Genomic DNA, 15,146 nt, shown 5'->3' on the forward strand with positions numbered 1-15,146 from the left:
AGAACATGGTAGTGTGTTGTACCTCATATGTAGTTAGCAGAACATGGTAGTGTGTTGTACCTCATATGTAGTTAGCAGAACATGGTAGTGTGTTGTACATGTAGTTAGTGTGTAGTGTGTTGTACCTCATATGTAGTTAGCAGAACATGGTAGTGTGTTGTACCTCATATGTAGTTAGTAGAACATGGTAGTGTGTTGTACCTCATACGTAGTTAGCAGAACATGGTAGTGTGTTGTACCTCATATGTAGTTAGTAGAACATGGTAGTGTGTTGTACCTCATGTAGTTAGCAGAACATGGTAGTGTGTTGTACCTCATGTAGTTAGCAGAACATGGTAGTGTGTTGTACCTCATGTAGTTAGCAGAACATGGTAGTGTGTTGTACATGGTAGTGTGTTGTACCTCATATGTAGTTAGCAGAACATGGTAGTGTGTTGTACCTCATAGTTAGCAGAACATGGTAGTTAGCAGAACATGGTAGTGTGTTGTACCTCATATGTAGTTAGCAGAACATGGTAGTGTGTTGTACCTCATATGTAGTTAGCAGAACATGGTAGTGTGTTGTACCTCATATGTAGTTAGCAGAACATGGTAGTGTGTTGTACCTCATATGTAGTTAGCAGAACATGGTAGTGTGTTGTACCTCATATGTAGTTAGTTAGCAGAACATGGTAGTGTGTTGTACCTCATATGTAGTTAGTAGAACATGGTAGTGTGTTGTACCTCATATGTAGTTAGCAGAACATGGTAGTGTGTTGTACCTCATATGTAGTTAGCAGAACATGGTAGTGTGTTGTACCTCATATGTAGTTAGCAGAACATGGTAGTGTGTTGTACCTCATATGTAGTTAGCAGAACATGGTAGTGTGTTGTACCTCATATGTAGTTAGCAGAACATGGTAGTGTGTTGTACCTCATATGTAGTTAGCAGAACATGGTAGTGTGTTGTACCTCATATGTAGTTAGTAGAACATGGTAGTGTGTTGTACCTCATATGTAGTTAGCAGAACATGGTAGTGTGTTGTACCTCATATGTAGTTAGCAGAACATGGTAGTGTGTTGTACCTCATATGTAGTTAGCAGAACATGGTAGTGTGTTGTACCTCATATGTAGTTAGCAGAACATGGTAGTGTGTGTTGTTCATGTCCCTCTGCAGTTCTGCTCTCTTGTCTTTGTCTCCATAGTAACACAGCACCTTGAGACAGGGGGATAAGCTGGGAAGACAACATACAGTCATAAACCAGGACAGCAGGTCTAGCTCTCTGCACTCATTCTGCAATAGTAGGACATTCATGTTTCGCTTTCCATAACAACACTAAAATGTCTGAACTCTCACGATTAGACCAATAGTGAGGAGGCGATGTGTCCACAATGTGGAGAGTTAAGAGTCTCTGCCTGGTGCTTAAATGAAACCATGGTAAGAACAGGAAATGGTTGCATTGTCGGAGAAAAGTGTACAGTACATTATGTAGCATGACACCAAGTCGTTGAGTAGCATGACACCAAGTCGTTGCGTAGCATGACACCAAGTCGCTCTGGATAAGAGCGTCTGCTAAATGACTTAAATGTAAATGTAAATGTAAGTCGTTGAGTAGCATGACACCAAGTCGTTGAGTAGCATGACACCAAGTCGTGGCGTAGCATGACACCAAGTCGTTGAGTAGCATGACACCAAGTCGTTGAGTAGCATGACACCAAGTCGTTGAGTAGCATGACACCAAGTCGTTGAGTAGCATGACACCAAGTCGTGGAGTAGCATGACACCAAGTCGTTGAGTAGCATGACACCAAGTCGTTGAGTAGCATGACACCAAGTCCTTGAGTAGCATGACACCAAGTCCTTGAGTAGCATGACACCAAGTCGTTGAGTAGCATGACACCAAGTCGTTGAGTAGCATGACACCAAGTCGTTGAGTAGCATGACACCAAGTCGTTGAGTAGCTTGACACCAAGTCGTTGAGTAGCATGACACCAAGTCGTTGAGTAGCATGACACCAAGTCGTTGAGTAGCATGACACCAAGTCGTTGAGTAGCATGACACCAAGTCGTTGAGTAGCATGACACCAAGTCGTTGAGTAGCATGACACCAAGTCGTTGAGTAGCATGACACCAAGTCGTTGAGTAGCATGACACCAAGTCGTTGAGTAGCATGACACCAAGTCGTTGAGTAGCATGACACCAAGTCGTTGAGTAGCATGACACCAAGTCGTTGAGTAGCATGACACCAAGTCCTTGAGTAGCATGACACCAAGTCGTTGAGTAGCATGACACCAAGTCGTTGAGTAGCATGACACCAAGTCGTTGAGTAGCATGACACCAAGTCGTTGAGTAGCATGACACCAAGTCGTTGAGTAGCATGACACCAAGTCGTTGAGTAGCATGACACCAAGTCGTTGAGTAGCATGACACCAAGTCGTGGCGTAGCATGACACCAAGTCGTTGAGTAGCATGACACCAAGTCGTGGCGTAGCATGACACCAAGTCGTTGAGTAGCATGACACGATGTGGCTGTTGCGTTATCTGACATAAGACAATGTTGTTCTCCTCACCATTCCATCTCGCTCCTCCAGTTGTCCATGACAGACAGTGGGCTGAGGACCAGGAACGGCCCGTCCTGCCGAAGGGCCCCTCTCATGTACAATAGCAGAGAGATGGTCTGAGTGAAGGGCAAAATAGACAAGACAACAGGACAACATCAAAAGAATCCATATTATTGCCTTGGAATATAGTAAAGAAAATACACCTGAACCTTTATTCCAGTATTAAAAGGTGCTAGTATCTATATGGATGTCCACCAGAACTAATATGTATGTATCCCAAATGGCAACCTATTCCCTATATAGTGCACTACTTTTGGACAGAGCCCTAGCTCTAGGCTGCCATTTGGGGAAAAAACAACCTCTCACCTGGCAGGTCTTGCCCAGGCCCATCTCATCTCCTAAGATACAGCCCTGCTGGTTGGCCAGGCACTGGGTGAGCCACTGCACTCCGTCCAGCTGATAGGCTCGCAACTGAATCCCTGAAGGAAGCAACGACATTGATTGGCTGGACGCCAGTCTGAGTCTAGTCTCAGGGGGGGAAAAAACACTATTGGGAGAGATAAGTCCATGTAGCTAGCAAGACACTTCATGACCTCATATTCATCTGGCACAATCCTGAAGAATTCTGTAACAGTTTTACGTTAAGTAGTGACACTACGGACAGTGTTGGGGATGTACTGAGTGTTGGATGTACTGAGTGTTGGGGATGTACTGAGTGACACTACGGACAGTGTTGGGGATATACTGAGTGTTGGATGTACTGAGTGTTGGGGATGTACTGAGTGACACTACGGACAGTGTTGGGGATGTACTGAGTGTTGGATGTACTGAGTGTTGGGGATGTACTGAGTGTCGGGGAGGTACTGACAGGGATGTACTGACAGTGTTGGGGATGTACTGACAGTGTTGGGGATGTACTGACAGTGTTGGAGATGTACTGACAGTGTTGGGGATGTACTGACAGTGTTGGAGATGTACTGACAGTGTTGGAGATGTACTGACAGTGTTGGGGATGTACTGACAGTGTTGGGGATGTACTGACAGTGTTGGAGATGTACTGACAGTGTTGGGGATGTACGGACAGAGTTGGGGATGTACTGAGTGTTGGGGATGTACTGACAGTGTTGGGGATGTACTGACAGTGTTGGGGATGTACTGACAGTGTTGGAGATGTACTGACAGTGTTGGGGATGTACTGACAGTGTTGGGGATGTACTGACAGTGTTGGGGATGTACTGACAGTGTTGGGGATGTACTGAGTGTTGGGGAGGTACTGACAGGGATGTACTGACAGTGTTGGGGATGTACTGAGTGTTGGGGATGTACTGACAGTGTTGGGGATGTACTGACAGTGTTGGGGATGTACTGACAGTGTTGGGAATGTACTGACAGTGTTGGGAATGTACTGACAGTGTTGGGGATGTACTGACAGTGTTGGGGATGTACGGACAGTGTTGGGGATGTACTGAGTGTTGGGGATGTACGGACAGTGTTGGGGATGTACTGACAGTGTTGGAGATGTACTGACAGTGTTGGGGATGTACTGACAGTGTTGGAGATGTACTGACAGTGTTGGGGATGTACTGACAGTGTTGGGGATGTACTGACAGTGTTGGAGATGTACTGACAGTGTTGGGGATGTACTGACAGTGTTGGGGATGTACTGACAGTGTTGGGGATGTACTGAGTGTTGGGGAGGTACTGACAGGGATGTACTGACAGTGTTGGGGATGTACTGAGTGTTGGGGATGTACTGACAGTGTTGGGAATGTACTGACAGTGTTGGGAATGTACTGACAGTGTTGGGGATGTACGGACAGTGTTGGGGATGTACGGACAGTGTTGGGGATGTACGGACAGTGTTGGGGATGTACTGACAGTGTTGGGGATGTACTGACAGTGTTGGAGATGTACTGACAGTGTTGGGGATGTACTGACAGTGTTGGAGATGTACTGACAGTGTTGGGGATGTACTGACAGTGTTGGAGATGTACTGACAGTGTTGGGGATGTACTGACAGTGTTGGGGATGTACTGACAGTGTTGGGGATGTACTGAGTGTTGGGGAGGTACTGACAGGGATGTACTGACAGTGTTGGGGATGTACTGAGTGTTGGGGATGTACTGACAGTGTTGGGGATGTACTGACAGTGTTGGGGATGTACTGACAGTGTTGGGAATGTACTGACAGTGTTGGGAATGTACTGACAGTGTTGGGGATGTACGGACAGTGTTGGGGATGTACGGACAGTGTTGGGGATGTACTGAGTGTTGGGGATGTACGGACAGTGTTGGGGATGTACTGACAGTGTTGGAGATGTACTGGCAGTGTTGGGGATGTACTGACAGTGTTGGAGATGTACTGACAGTGTTGGGGATGTACGGACAGAGTTGGGGATGTACTGAGTGTTGGGGATGTACTGACAGTGTTGGGGATGTACTGACAGTGTTGGGGATGTACTGACAGTGTTGGAGATGTACTGACAGTGTTGGGGATGTACTGACAGGGATGTACTGAGTGTTGGGGATGTACTGACAGTGTTGGGGATGTACTGAGTGTTGGGGATGTACTGAGTGTTGGGGATGTACTGACAGTGTTGGGAATGTACTGACAGTGTTGGGGATGTACTGAGTGTTGGGGATGTACTGAGTGTTGGGGATGTACTGACAGGGATGCACTGACAGTGTTGGGGATGTACGGACAGAGTTGGGGATGTACTGACAGTGTTGGGGATGTACTGAGTGTTGGGGATGTACTGAGTGTTGGGGATGTACTGACAGTGTTGGGGATGTACTGACAGTGTTGGGGATGTACTGACAGTGTTGGGGATGTACTGACAGTGTTGGGGATGTACTGACAGGGATGTACTGACAGGGATGTACTGAGTGTTGGGGATGTACTGACAGTGTTGGGGATGTACTGAGTGTTGGGGATGTACTGAGTGTTGGGGATGTACTGAGTGTTGGGGATGTACTGACAGTGTTGGGGATGTACTGAGTGTTGGGGATGTACTGACAGTGTTGGGGATGTACTGACAGTGTTGGGGATGTACTGAGTGTTGGGGATGTACTGAGTGTTGGGGATGTACTGAGTGTTGGGGATGTACTGACAGTGTTGGGGATGTACTGACAGTGTTGGGGATGTACTGAGTGTTGGGGATGTACTGACAGTGTTGGGGATGTACTGACAGTGTTGGGGATGTACTGACAGTGTTGGGGATGTACTGACAGTGTTGGGGATGTACTGAGTGTTGGGGATGTACTGAGTGTTGGGGATGTACTGACAGTGTTGGGGATGTACTGAGTGTTGGGGATGTACTGAGTGTTGGGGATGTACTGACAGTGTTGGGGATGTACTGACAGTGTTGGGGATGTACTGAGTGTTGGGGATGTACTGAGTGTTGGGGATGTACTGAGTGTTGGGGATGTACTGACAGTGTTGGGGATGTACTGACAGTGTTGGGGATGTACTGAGTGTTGGGGATGTACTGACAGTGTTGGGGATGTACTGACAGTGTTGGGGATGTACTGACAGTGTTGGGGATGTACTGACAGTGTTGGGGATGTACTGAGTGTTGGGGATGTACTGACAGTGTTGGGGATGTACTGACAGTGTTGGGGATGTACTGACAGTGTTGGGGATGTACTGACAGTGTTGGGGATTCTGAAAATATAGTTTACCAAATTATCAGTTACTTCACACTAGAAGTGAAGTGACACTAAATATACCCTTTAAAAAATATAGTTTACTGAACTAAAGTTAATTTAAATATGAAATGTCATAGAATACAAATATATACACTGCTCAAAAAAATAAAGGGAACACTTAAACAACACAATGTAACTCCAAGTCAATCACACTTCTGTGAAATCAAACTGTCCACTTAGGAAGCAACACTGATTGACAATCAATTTCACATGCTGTCGTGCAAATGGAATAGACAACAGGTGGAAATGATGGGCAATTAGCAAGACACCCCCTATAAAGGAGTGGTTCTGCAGGTGGTGACCACAGACCACTTCTCAGTTCCTATGCTTCCTGGCTGATGTTTTGGTCACTTTTGAATGCTGGCGGTGCTTTCACTCTAGTGGTAGCATGAGACGGAGTCTACAACCCACACAAGTGGCTCAGGTAGTGCAGCTCATCCAGCATGGCAAATCAAATCAAATCAAATGTATGTATATAGCCCTTCGTACATCAGCTGATATCTCAAAGTGCTGTACAGAAGCCCAGCCTAAAACCCCCAAACAGCAAGCAATGCAGGTGTAGAAGCACATCAATGCGAGCTGTGGCAAGAAGGTTTGCTGTGTCTGTCAGCATAGTGTCCAGAGCATGGAGGCGCTACCAGGAGACAGGCCAGTACATCAGGAGACGTGGAGGAGGCCGTAGGAGGGCAACAACCCAGCAGCAGGACCGCTACCTCCGCCTTTGTGCAAGGAGGAGCAGGAGGAGCACTGCCAGAGCCCTGCAAAATGACCTCCAGCAGGCCACAAATGTGCATGTGTCTGCTCAAACGGTCAGAAACAGACTCCATGAGGGTGGTATGAGGGCCCGACGTCCACAGGTGGGGGTTGTACTTACAGGACGTTTGGCATTTGCCAGAGAACACCAAGATTGGCAAATTCGCCACTGGCGCCCTGTGCTCTTCACAGATGAAAGCAGGTTCACACTGAGCACACATGACAGACATGACAGAGTCTGGAGACGCTGTGGAGAACGTTCTGCTGCCTGCAACATCCTCCAGCATGACCGGTTGGCGGTGGGTCAGTCATGGTGTGGGGTGGCATTTCTTTGGGGGCCGCACAGCCCTCCATGTGCTCGCCAGAGGTAGCCTGACTGCCATTAGGTACCGAGATGAGATCCTCAGACCCCTTGTGAGACCATATGCTGGTGCGGTTGGCCCTGGGTTCCTCCTAATGCAAGACAATGCTAGACCTCATGTGGCAGGAGTGTGTCAGCAGTTCCTGCAAGAGGAAGGCATTGATGCTATGGACTGGCCTGCCCGTTCCCCAGACCTGAATCCAATTGAGCACATCTGGGACATCATGTCTCGCTCCATCCACCAACGCCACATTGCACCACAGACTGTCCAGGAGTTGGCGGATGCTTTAGTCCAGGTCTGGGAGGAGATCCCTCAGGAGACCATCCGCCACCTCATCAGGCGCATGCCCAGGCATTGTAGGGAGGTCATACAGGCACGTGGAGGCCACACACACACTACTGAGCCTCATTGTGACTTGTTTTAAGGACATTACATCAAAGTTGGATCAGCCTGTAGTGTGGTTTTCCACTTTAATTGTGAGTGTGACTCCAAATCCAGACCTCCATGGGTTGATAAATTTGATTTCCATTGATAATTTTTGTGTGATTTTGTTGTCAGCACATTCAACTATGTAAAGAAAAAGTATTTAATAAGAATATTTCATTCATTCAGATCTAGGATGTGTTATTTTAGTGTTCCCTTTATTTATTTGAGCAGTGTAGTTTACTGAACTAAAGTTAATTTAAATATGAAACGTCATAGAATACAAATGGCAATGCAGAGCGCTCTAGACTCAGTTCATCGCTCTAGACTCAGTTCATCGCTCTAGACTCAGTTCATCGCTCTAGACTCAGTTCATCGCTCTAGACTCAGTTCATCGCTCTAGACTCAGTTAACAGAATCTGTAGTTTATCCTATTTCAGAGTTAGGCATGGTCTGATTTCAAAAAAGAAAGGAAATTATTGCACTTTCTGACATATTTCTTCTTTTTGCAGAGAATGTAGTGTAGTTCCAGTAGTTAGCTACACTGCTACAAGGCACACAAAAAATGTAGCTAATTAATCTAACAACTGAAAACACTACCAAAGATGTGATTTCTTTCTCTAGTGAATGATGGAAAGGCACTACAGAGGCTAGTGCATACGGCCCAGTACATCACTGGACCAAGCTTCCTGTCATCCAGGAACTCTATACCAGGCGGTGTCAGAAGAAGGCCCTAAAAATGGTCTAAGACTCCAGCCACCCCAGTCATTGACTGTTCTCTCTGCTACCGCATGGCAAGCGGTACCGGAGCGCCAAGTCTAGGTCCAAGAGGCTTCTAAACAGCTTCTACCCCCAAGCCACAAGACTCCTGAACATCTAGTCAGATGGCTACCAAGACTATTTGCATTGCCACCCCCCCTGCTGCTTTTCTGTTATTATCAATGCGTAAGTCACTTTATTAACTCTACCTACATGTACATAGTGATCGGACCTTGCATCCACGACAGTGCGTGGGCTTGGCCGGTGAGAGCGTTCCTGTAAGACGTAGAGCCGCAAGCTAGAGCGAGGACGCGCTCCTTGAAAGGAGGGAGAAGTGTAACGAGCCTGGGTTTATAAGCACGGAAATCGACTCTGCCGCTGGCGCATGCTTTTGCGGCACAGTCGATAGCGCGCCGTACCTAGGCGCTCCCTGCTGTTTCATTACAATATTAACTCAACACCCCCTGTATATAGCCTCGCTATTGTTATTTACTGCTGCTCTTTAATTATTTATTATCTCTTACTTTTTTAAATGCATTTTCTTAAAACTACATTATTGGTTAAAGACTTGTAATTAAGCATTGTATTCTGGGCATGTGATAAACACGATTTGATTTGAGTTCAACTAATACCACCAAGCTCCCGCAAATGTCGCTTAAATACTAGTGGAACACTGCCAGTGCTTACTAACAAGTTAGGTAGCTAGCTACTACAGATCCAGTCCTGAGTGTTGGATATGGCTCTGTTGAGTTGGCGGTACATGCCTGAATCAGTCTCTGTCGTAGGCTAACGATTAACTTACATTAACTTTGCCCCCACTCCCCACCACAAACCTTGCAAACCCCACTTCTGCAAATCTTTTTCAGTCAGACTGCTCTTGGTTTCTTCCGGTACGCTTGTTTTTATTTTCTGATGGAAGCTGGCCATATTTCCAAAAGCTGAGGAAAGTTTCAGAGAAACAACAAGGAAGGAAGTTTAGCGCCAAACAAACATTGTTTACTTCCTGATCAGATGACCTGAAACAGAGGAGACGCGGCTTCTTCTTCTCCTCCTTTGATTAGGTTTAACGGCGGTTGGCCTCCAATAAACGTTGCATTACCGCCACCAACTAGACTGGAGTATAACTCCTTTATACTTTGCTTGAAAAAAGGAAAATGAATCAAGAAATTCCCGTAATAGGATCCTGTTTCATTCAGGAACTATTTGTGAGGATCCGTTACCTTTCTTGGCATGACATTTTTTTCAATGTTTGCATTGTACAAATTCGAATAAAAGCGGTCAGAGTTAATTCGAGTGCCCCCCCAAAAATATAGCCTAATGTGAAAATGTAGATTTTCAGCCCGCACCTGATTTTCTAAGAATTTATTCGGGCTGGGCCTAGCCCGGGTTTATTGTAACCTAGAGACCAACTCATAGCAGTTGCTGTGGTGTGAGAGAGAGAAGCTTGCCTGTATCTCTTACGGAACCAGAATGAGATTCCTTTTCTATGATATCTTTTCCTCTCTCTGCTCTGATAGACATGAGTCTGCAACTACCATCTCTCCAGTGTTGCACTTCATCATTTATTTCCTGATAGAATCATAGCCTCGAGAAGGGTCCTTTATCATTTATTTCCTGATAGAATCATAGCCTTGAGAAGGGTCCTTTATCATTTATTTCCTGATAGAATCATAGCCATGGGAAGTAAGGGTCCTTCATTTATTTCCTGATAGAATCATAGCCTTGAGAAGGGTCCTTTATCATTTATTTCCTGATAGAATCATAGCCATGGGAAGTAAGGGTCCTTCATTTATTTCCTAATAGAATCATAGCCTTGAGAAGGGTCCTTTATCATTTATTTCCTGATAGAATCATAGCCTTGAGAAGGGTCCTTCATTTATTTCCTGATAGAATCATAGCCTTGAGAAGGGTCCTTCATCATTTATTTCCCGATAGAATGTGTGCTGTTGTCACGATCGTTATAAGTGGACCAAGGCGCAGCGTGATTTGGGTTCATCATAATTTATTTAAATCTGATTGGGAGGTTCCGGACTGTGGACCGTCGTTGGAGGTTCTGGACTGTGGAGGCGCACTGGAGGCCTGATGCGTGGGACCGGTACAGGTGGCACCGGGCTGATGACAAGCACCTCAGGGCGAGTGCGGGGAGGAAGCACAGGATATACTGGGCCGTGGAGGCGCACTGGAGACACAGTACGTATGGCCGGCGCAGGATATACTGTGCCGTGGAGGCGCACTGGAGACACAGTACGTATGGCCGGCGCAGGATATACTTGGCCGTGGAGGCGCACTGGAGACACAGTACGTATGGCCGGCGCAGGATATACTTGGCCGTGGAGGCGCACTGGAGACACAGTACGTATGGCCGGCGCAGGATATACTTGGCCGTGGAGGCGCACTGGAGGCCTGGAGCGTAGCGCTGGCACAAAGCGTCCTGGCTGGATGCTCACTTTAGACCAGCAAGTGTGGGGCGCTGGCACAGGATGCAGTGGACTGTGAAGGCGCACTGGCGACACATCCTGGACCGAGGAGGTGTACTGGAGACCAGGAGCGCTGAGCCGGCACAACACGTCCTGGCTGGATTCTCACTTTCGCACGGCAAGTGCGAGGAGCTGTCACAGAACGCACCCGGGCTGTGAATGCGCACTGGAGATACATTGCGTATCTCAGCAAAACATGGTGCCTGACTGGTCCCACACTCCTCACGGCGACTGTTTTGCTCCTGACACCAAATCATCTACTCTACCTCATCACTCCCCTCAACTATCTCACAATACTCCTCGCTCAGTCTATCCCAATATCCCTCTTCGCTCTCAGACTCGACCATCGGCTTCGCCGACCAACCCGTGTTCCCCCCCCCATTTTTTTTGAGGCTGCCTCTCGGGCTTCCGTCGTGGTCGTGAACTTCGGAGTCGCCGTTGATCCTCCTTCGCTGCCTCTGCCTGCTTCCATGGCAGGGTCTTATCTCCTGCCATAATTTCTTCCCACGTCCATGATGTCCTTTTTCTCCCAGGCCCAGGATGTCCGCTCCTCCTGACCACGCTGCTTGGTCCGTTTGTGGTGGGATCTTCTGTCACGATCGTTATAAGGACTGAACCAAGGCGCAGCGTGGTTTGGGTTCATCATCATTTATTTAAAGGGAACCAGCAACAAAACAATAAAGAGAAACACACAAACGTACAGCCTAGTAGGGCTCAAAAGCAACAATACAAATCCCACAATCCCACAAACAACAGGTGGGAAAAGGCTGCCTAAATAGGATGCCCAATCAGAGACAATGATAGACAGCTGCCTCTGATTGGGAACCATACCAGGCCAACATATAAATACAAAAACTAGACTACACATAGAAATAATAAACTAGAACACACCCCAGTCACGCCCTGACATACTCCACCATAGAAAATAAAGGCTTTCTATGGTCAGGACGTAACAGCTGTGTGTTGTGTTGCAGCAACACTGATGAACTTAAATACATTTGGCCAAAGGTATAGAGTTACTGATGTCTGTTCATATAGAGTTTATATATAGAGAGTTTATATAGAGAGAGTTTATATAGATATAGAGTTATAAAGAGATAGTTGATATATAGAGATTTTATATATAGAGTTTATATGTAGAGAGTTTATATATAGAGAGTCTATATATATATATTTTTTTTCCTTTATTTAACCAGGCAAGTCAGTTAAGAACAAATTCTTATTTTCAATGACGGCCTATAAACACTATATATAAACTCTCTACATAAAATATCTCTATATTGTCAGCTCGGGGGTTTGAACTCGCAACCTTCAGGTTACTAGTCCAACACTCTAACCACTAGGCTACCCTGCCGCCTGGAGTGTTTATATATAGAGAGTCTATAGAGAGAGTTTATATATAGAGAGTTTATTTATAGAGAGAGTTTATATATAGAGAGAGTTTATATATATAGAGAGTTTATATAGAGAGAGTTTATATACTGTATATAGAGTCTATATATAGAGAGTTTATATAGAGAGAGTTTATATATAGAGAGTTTATATATATAGAGTTTATATATAGAGAGAGTTTATATAGAGAGAGTTTATATACTGTATATAGAGTCTATATATAGAGAGTTTATATAGAGAGAGTATATATATATAAACTCTCTATATATATAGAGTTTATTTATAGAGAGAGTTTATATATAGTGTTTATATATAGAGAGTCTATATAGAGAGTTTATATATAGAGAGTTTATATATAGAGAGAGTTTATATATAGAGAGAGTTTATATATATAGAGTTTATATATAGAGAGTATATATATAGAGAGTTTATATATAGAGAGTTTATATATAGAGAGAGTTTATATATATAGAGTTTATATATAGAGAGTATATATATAGAGAGTTTATATATAGAGAGTTTATATAGAGAGAGTTTATATATATAGAGTGTGTATATATATAGAGTCTATATACAGAGAGTTTATATATAGAGAGTTGTCATGACGTTGGCCTGGGGGTAGGTTTATGACAGTCATAAATACCTCTTTCCCCCTTTTCCCTCTCTCTACCCAACTGAGGTTACATTTGCAAACCCCTTGGTTAACATAGAGATTCTGGGAACATCAGAAGGTGGGGGGAAATGAACTATATTCTGGAAATCTGACCAATTGAACATATGCGGTGGTACTTAATGAATATGATGTCAGTTCGGTTGTCATCTGAGACATTCTCATCAATGATAAGATGACATAAACTCTACAGTGGAAAGTCTACACATCAGAGTTATCGGATTCACATGGAATTGTTGTTCAATTTAAAATGTTTGAATATGAAATTATTCGTGATGGGATGAAATGTGATTTTAGCTTCTAAAATGTAAGATGTGGGTTTTCATAAGGTTAGGGCTCTGCTCAATCAGTGGCCCGCCCCTGTGAAGGGACATGGCCTATAAAACTTTTCCTCCTCCTCTCCCATCCTATATAAAGCATTGACGACAATATTAACCTCCTGTTCGGGGATGTGAGGACGACGGTCCGATGTCAGAATGGTTCAGATAATAACGACAGAACGAAGCCAACATCAGCGTGAGCTTTGGTTGTGAATGGTATGAACTTTGAACTCTTATTCACTACAGAAGTGATACCTCCTAGCCGTTGAGTTAGCAACAGCAGCTGCAAACGAGGGTTAGGAAGGAACAGACAGAGTATCCCGTCTATCACACAATGACGTTACTACAACGTATCCAATTGACCACCAGAGACATTCTTCAAAGGACAAAGGACTCCGTTTGGCAACACGGCCTTCCATCTACCACCAACCTACTGAAGTGCAGCTCAGAGTAAATATTTATTGCATTTTCCTTTTCCAAATGGCCGGTAATTTAGAATGCATAAGATACTGTATTTACGATAGCACAGCTTCTTCCTTTGTTACTCAGTCTTCCCGCTTATTCACTCAAACCCAGCCCTTTTCCTTTGTGTAACCAGCTGTCCTATCTGTTCCGCCCACAAGGGACGTTTTCCTTTATGACGTAATTTGTAATCAAGTTATGATTAATTATGTGTATGTGTAATTCTGTGTGATTAGTTAGGTATTTAGTAAATAAATAATTAAACCCAATTTTGTATCGCTGATTCAACTTGTTAGCCAGAGTTCGTGAAGATAACCAAGAATTTACATCTTTCAGATGAGACTGAATTAAGGTGACGATTAATATTGACTGCTATTGATGTAAAATATTATTAGGTCTTTAAGAGTTTATTCGGAAGATAACAGCTCTATAAATATTATTTTGTGGTGCCCGACTCTCTAGTTAATTACATTTACATGATTAGCTCAATCAGGTAATATTAATAACAGAGAAATTATTTTATAGAATAGCATGTCATATCACTTAGTCCGGCATAGCCAAAGACACGACAGAGTTTATATATAGAGTTTATATATATAGTTTATATCTAGAGTTTACATATAGAGAGTCTAAATATAGAGTCTTCACCTCTCTATATATAGAGAGTTTATATATAGAGAGTTTGTATATATAGTCTTCACCTGCGGGATCGTTTGAGACCAGCCACCTGGACAGCTGATGAAAATGTGGGTTTGCACAACCAAAGAATTTCTGCACAAACTGTCAGAAACCGTCTCAGGGAAGCTCATTTGCATGCTCTTCGTCCTCACCAGGGTCTTGACATGACTGCAGTTCGTAACCGACTTCAGTGAGCAAATGCTCACCTTCAATGGCCACTGGCACGCTGGAGTAGAGTGCTCTTCATGGATGAATCCTGGTTTCAACTGTACCAGGCAGATAGCAGACACCGTGTGCAGTTTGCTGATGTCAACGTTGTGAACAGAGTGCCCCATAGTGGCAGTGGGGTTATGATATGGGCATGAATAAGCTACAGACCATGAACACAATTGCATTTTATCTATGCGCAGTGGTTCCCAAACCTTTTAAAGTCCCGTACCCCTTCAAACATTCAACCTCTAGCTGCGTACCCCCTCTAGCACCAGGGTCAGCTGTACCCCCTCTAGCACCAGGGTCAGCTGTACACCCTCTAGCACCAGGGTCACCTGTACCCCCTCTAGCACCAGGGTCAGCGCGCTCTCAAATATTGTTTTTTTGCCATCA

At 44.7% G+C, this 15,146-nt stretch overlaps 1 protein-coding gene across 4 annotated transcripts in view; it reads right to left on the reverse strand.

Moving 5' to 3' along the window:
• Positions 1 to 9,555, reverse strand: part of chd1l (chromodomain helicase DNA binding protein 1-like) — a 93,926-nt gene extending 84,371 nt beyond the window's left edge. For all 4 annotated transcript variants that reach the window (XM_065009378.1, XM_065009379.1, XM_065009377.1 and 1 more), the window contains exons 1-4: positions 9,378 to 9,555; positions 2,907 to 3,019; positions 2,550 to 2,656; positions 1,104 to 1,215 (exon numbers count right to left, since the gene is read on the reverse strand). In XM_065009378.1, coding sequence (XP_064865450.1) covers positions 1,104 to 1,215; positions 2,550 to 2,656; positions 2,907 to 3,019; positions 9,378 to 9,471 — 426 coding nt within the window. In that variant the 5' untranslated portion in view covers positions 9,472 to 9,555. The remainder of the gene's footprint in view (positions 1 to 1,103; positions 1,216 to 2,549; positions 2,657 to 2,906; positions 3,020 to 9,377) is intronic.
• Positions 9,556 to 15,146: the final 5,591 nt, after the last annotated feature.

This window comes from Oncorhynchus nerka, linkage group LG24 (genome assembly GCF_034236695.1).
Source record: "Oncorhynchus nerka isolate Pitt River linkage group LG24, Oner_Uvic_2.0, whole genome shotgun sequence".
In the NCBI taxonomy this organism is placed as follows: Eukaryota; Metazoa; Chordata; class Actinopteri; order Salmoniformes; family Salmonidae; genus Oncorhynchus; species Oncorhynchus nerka.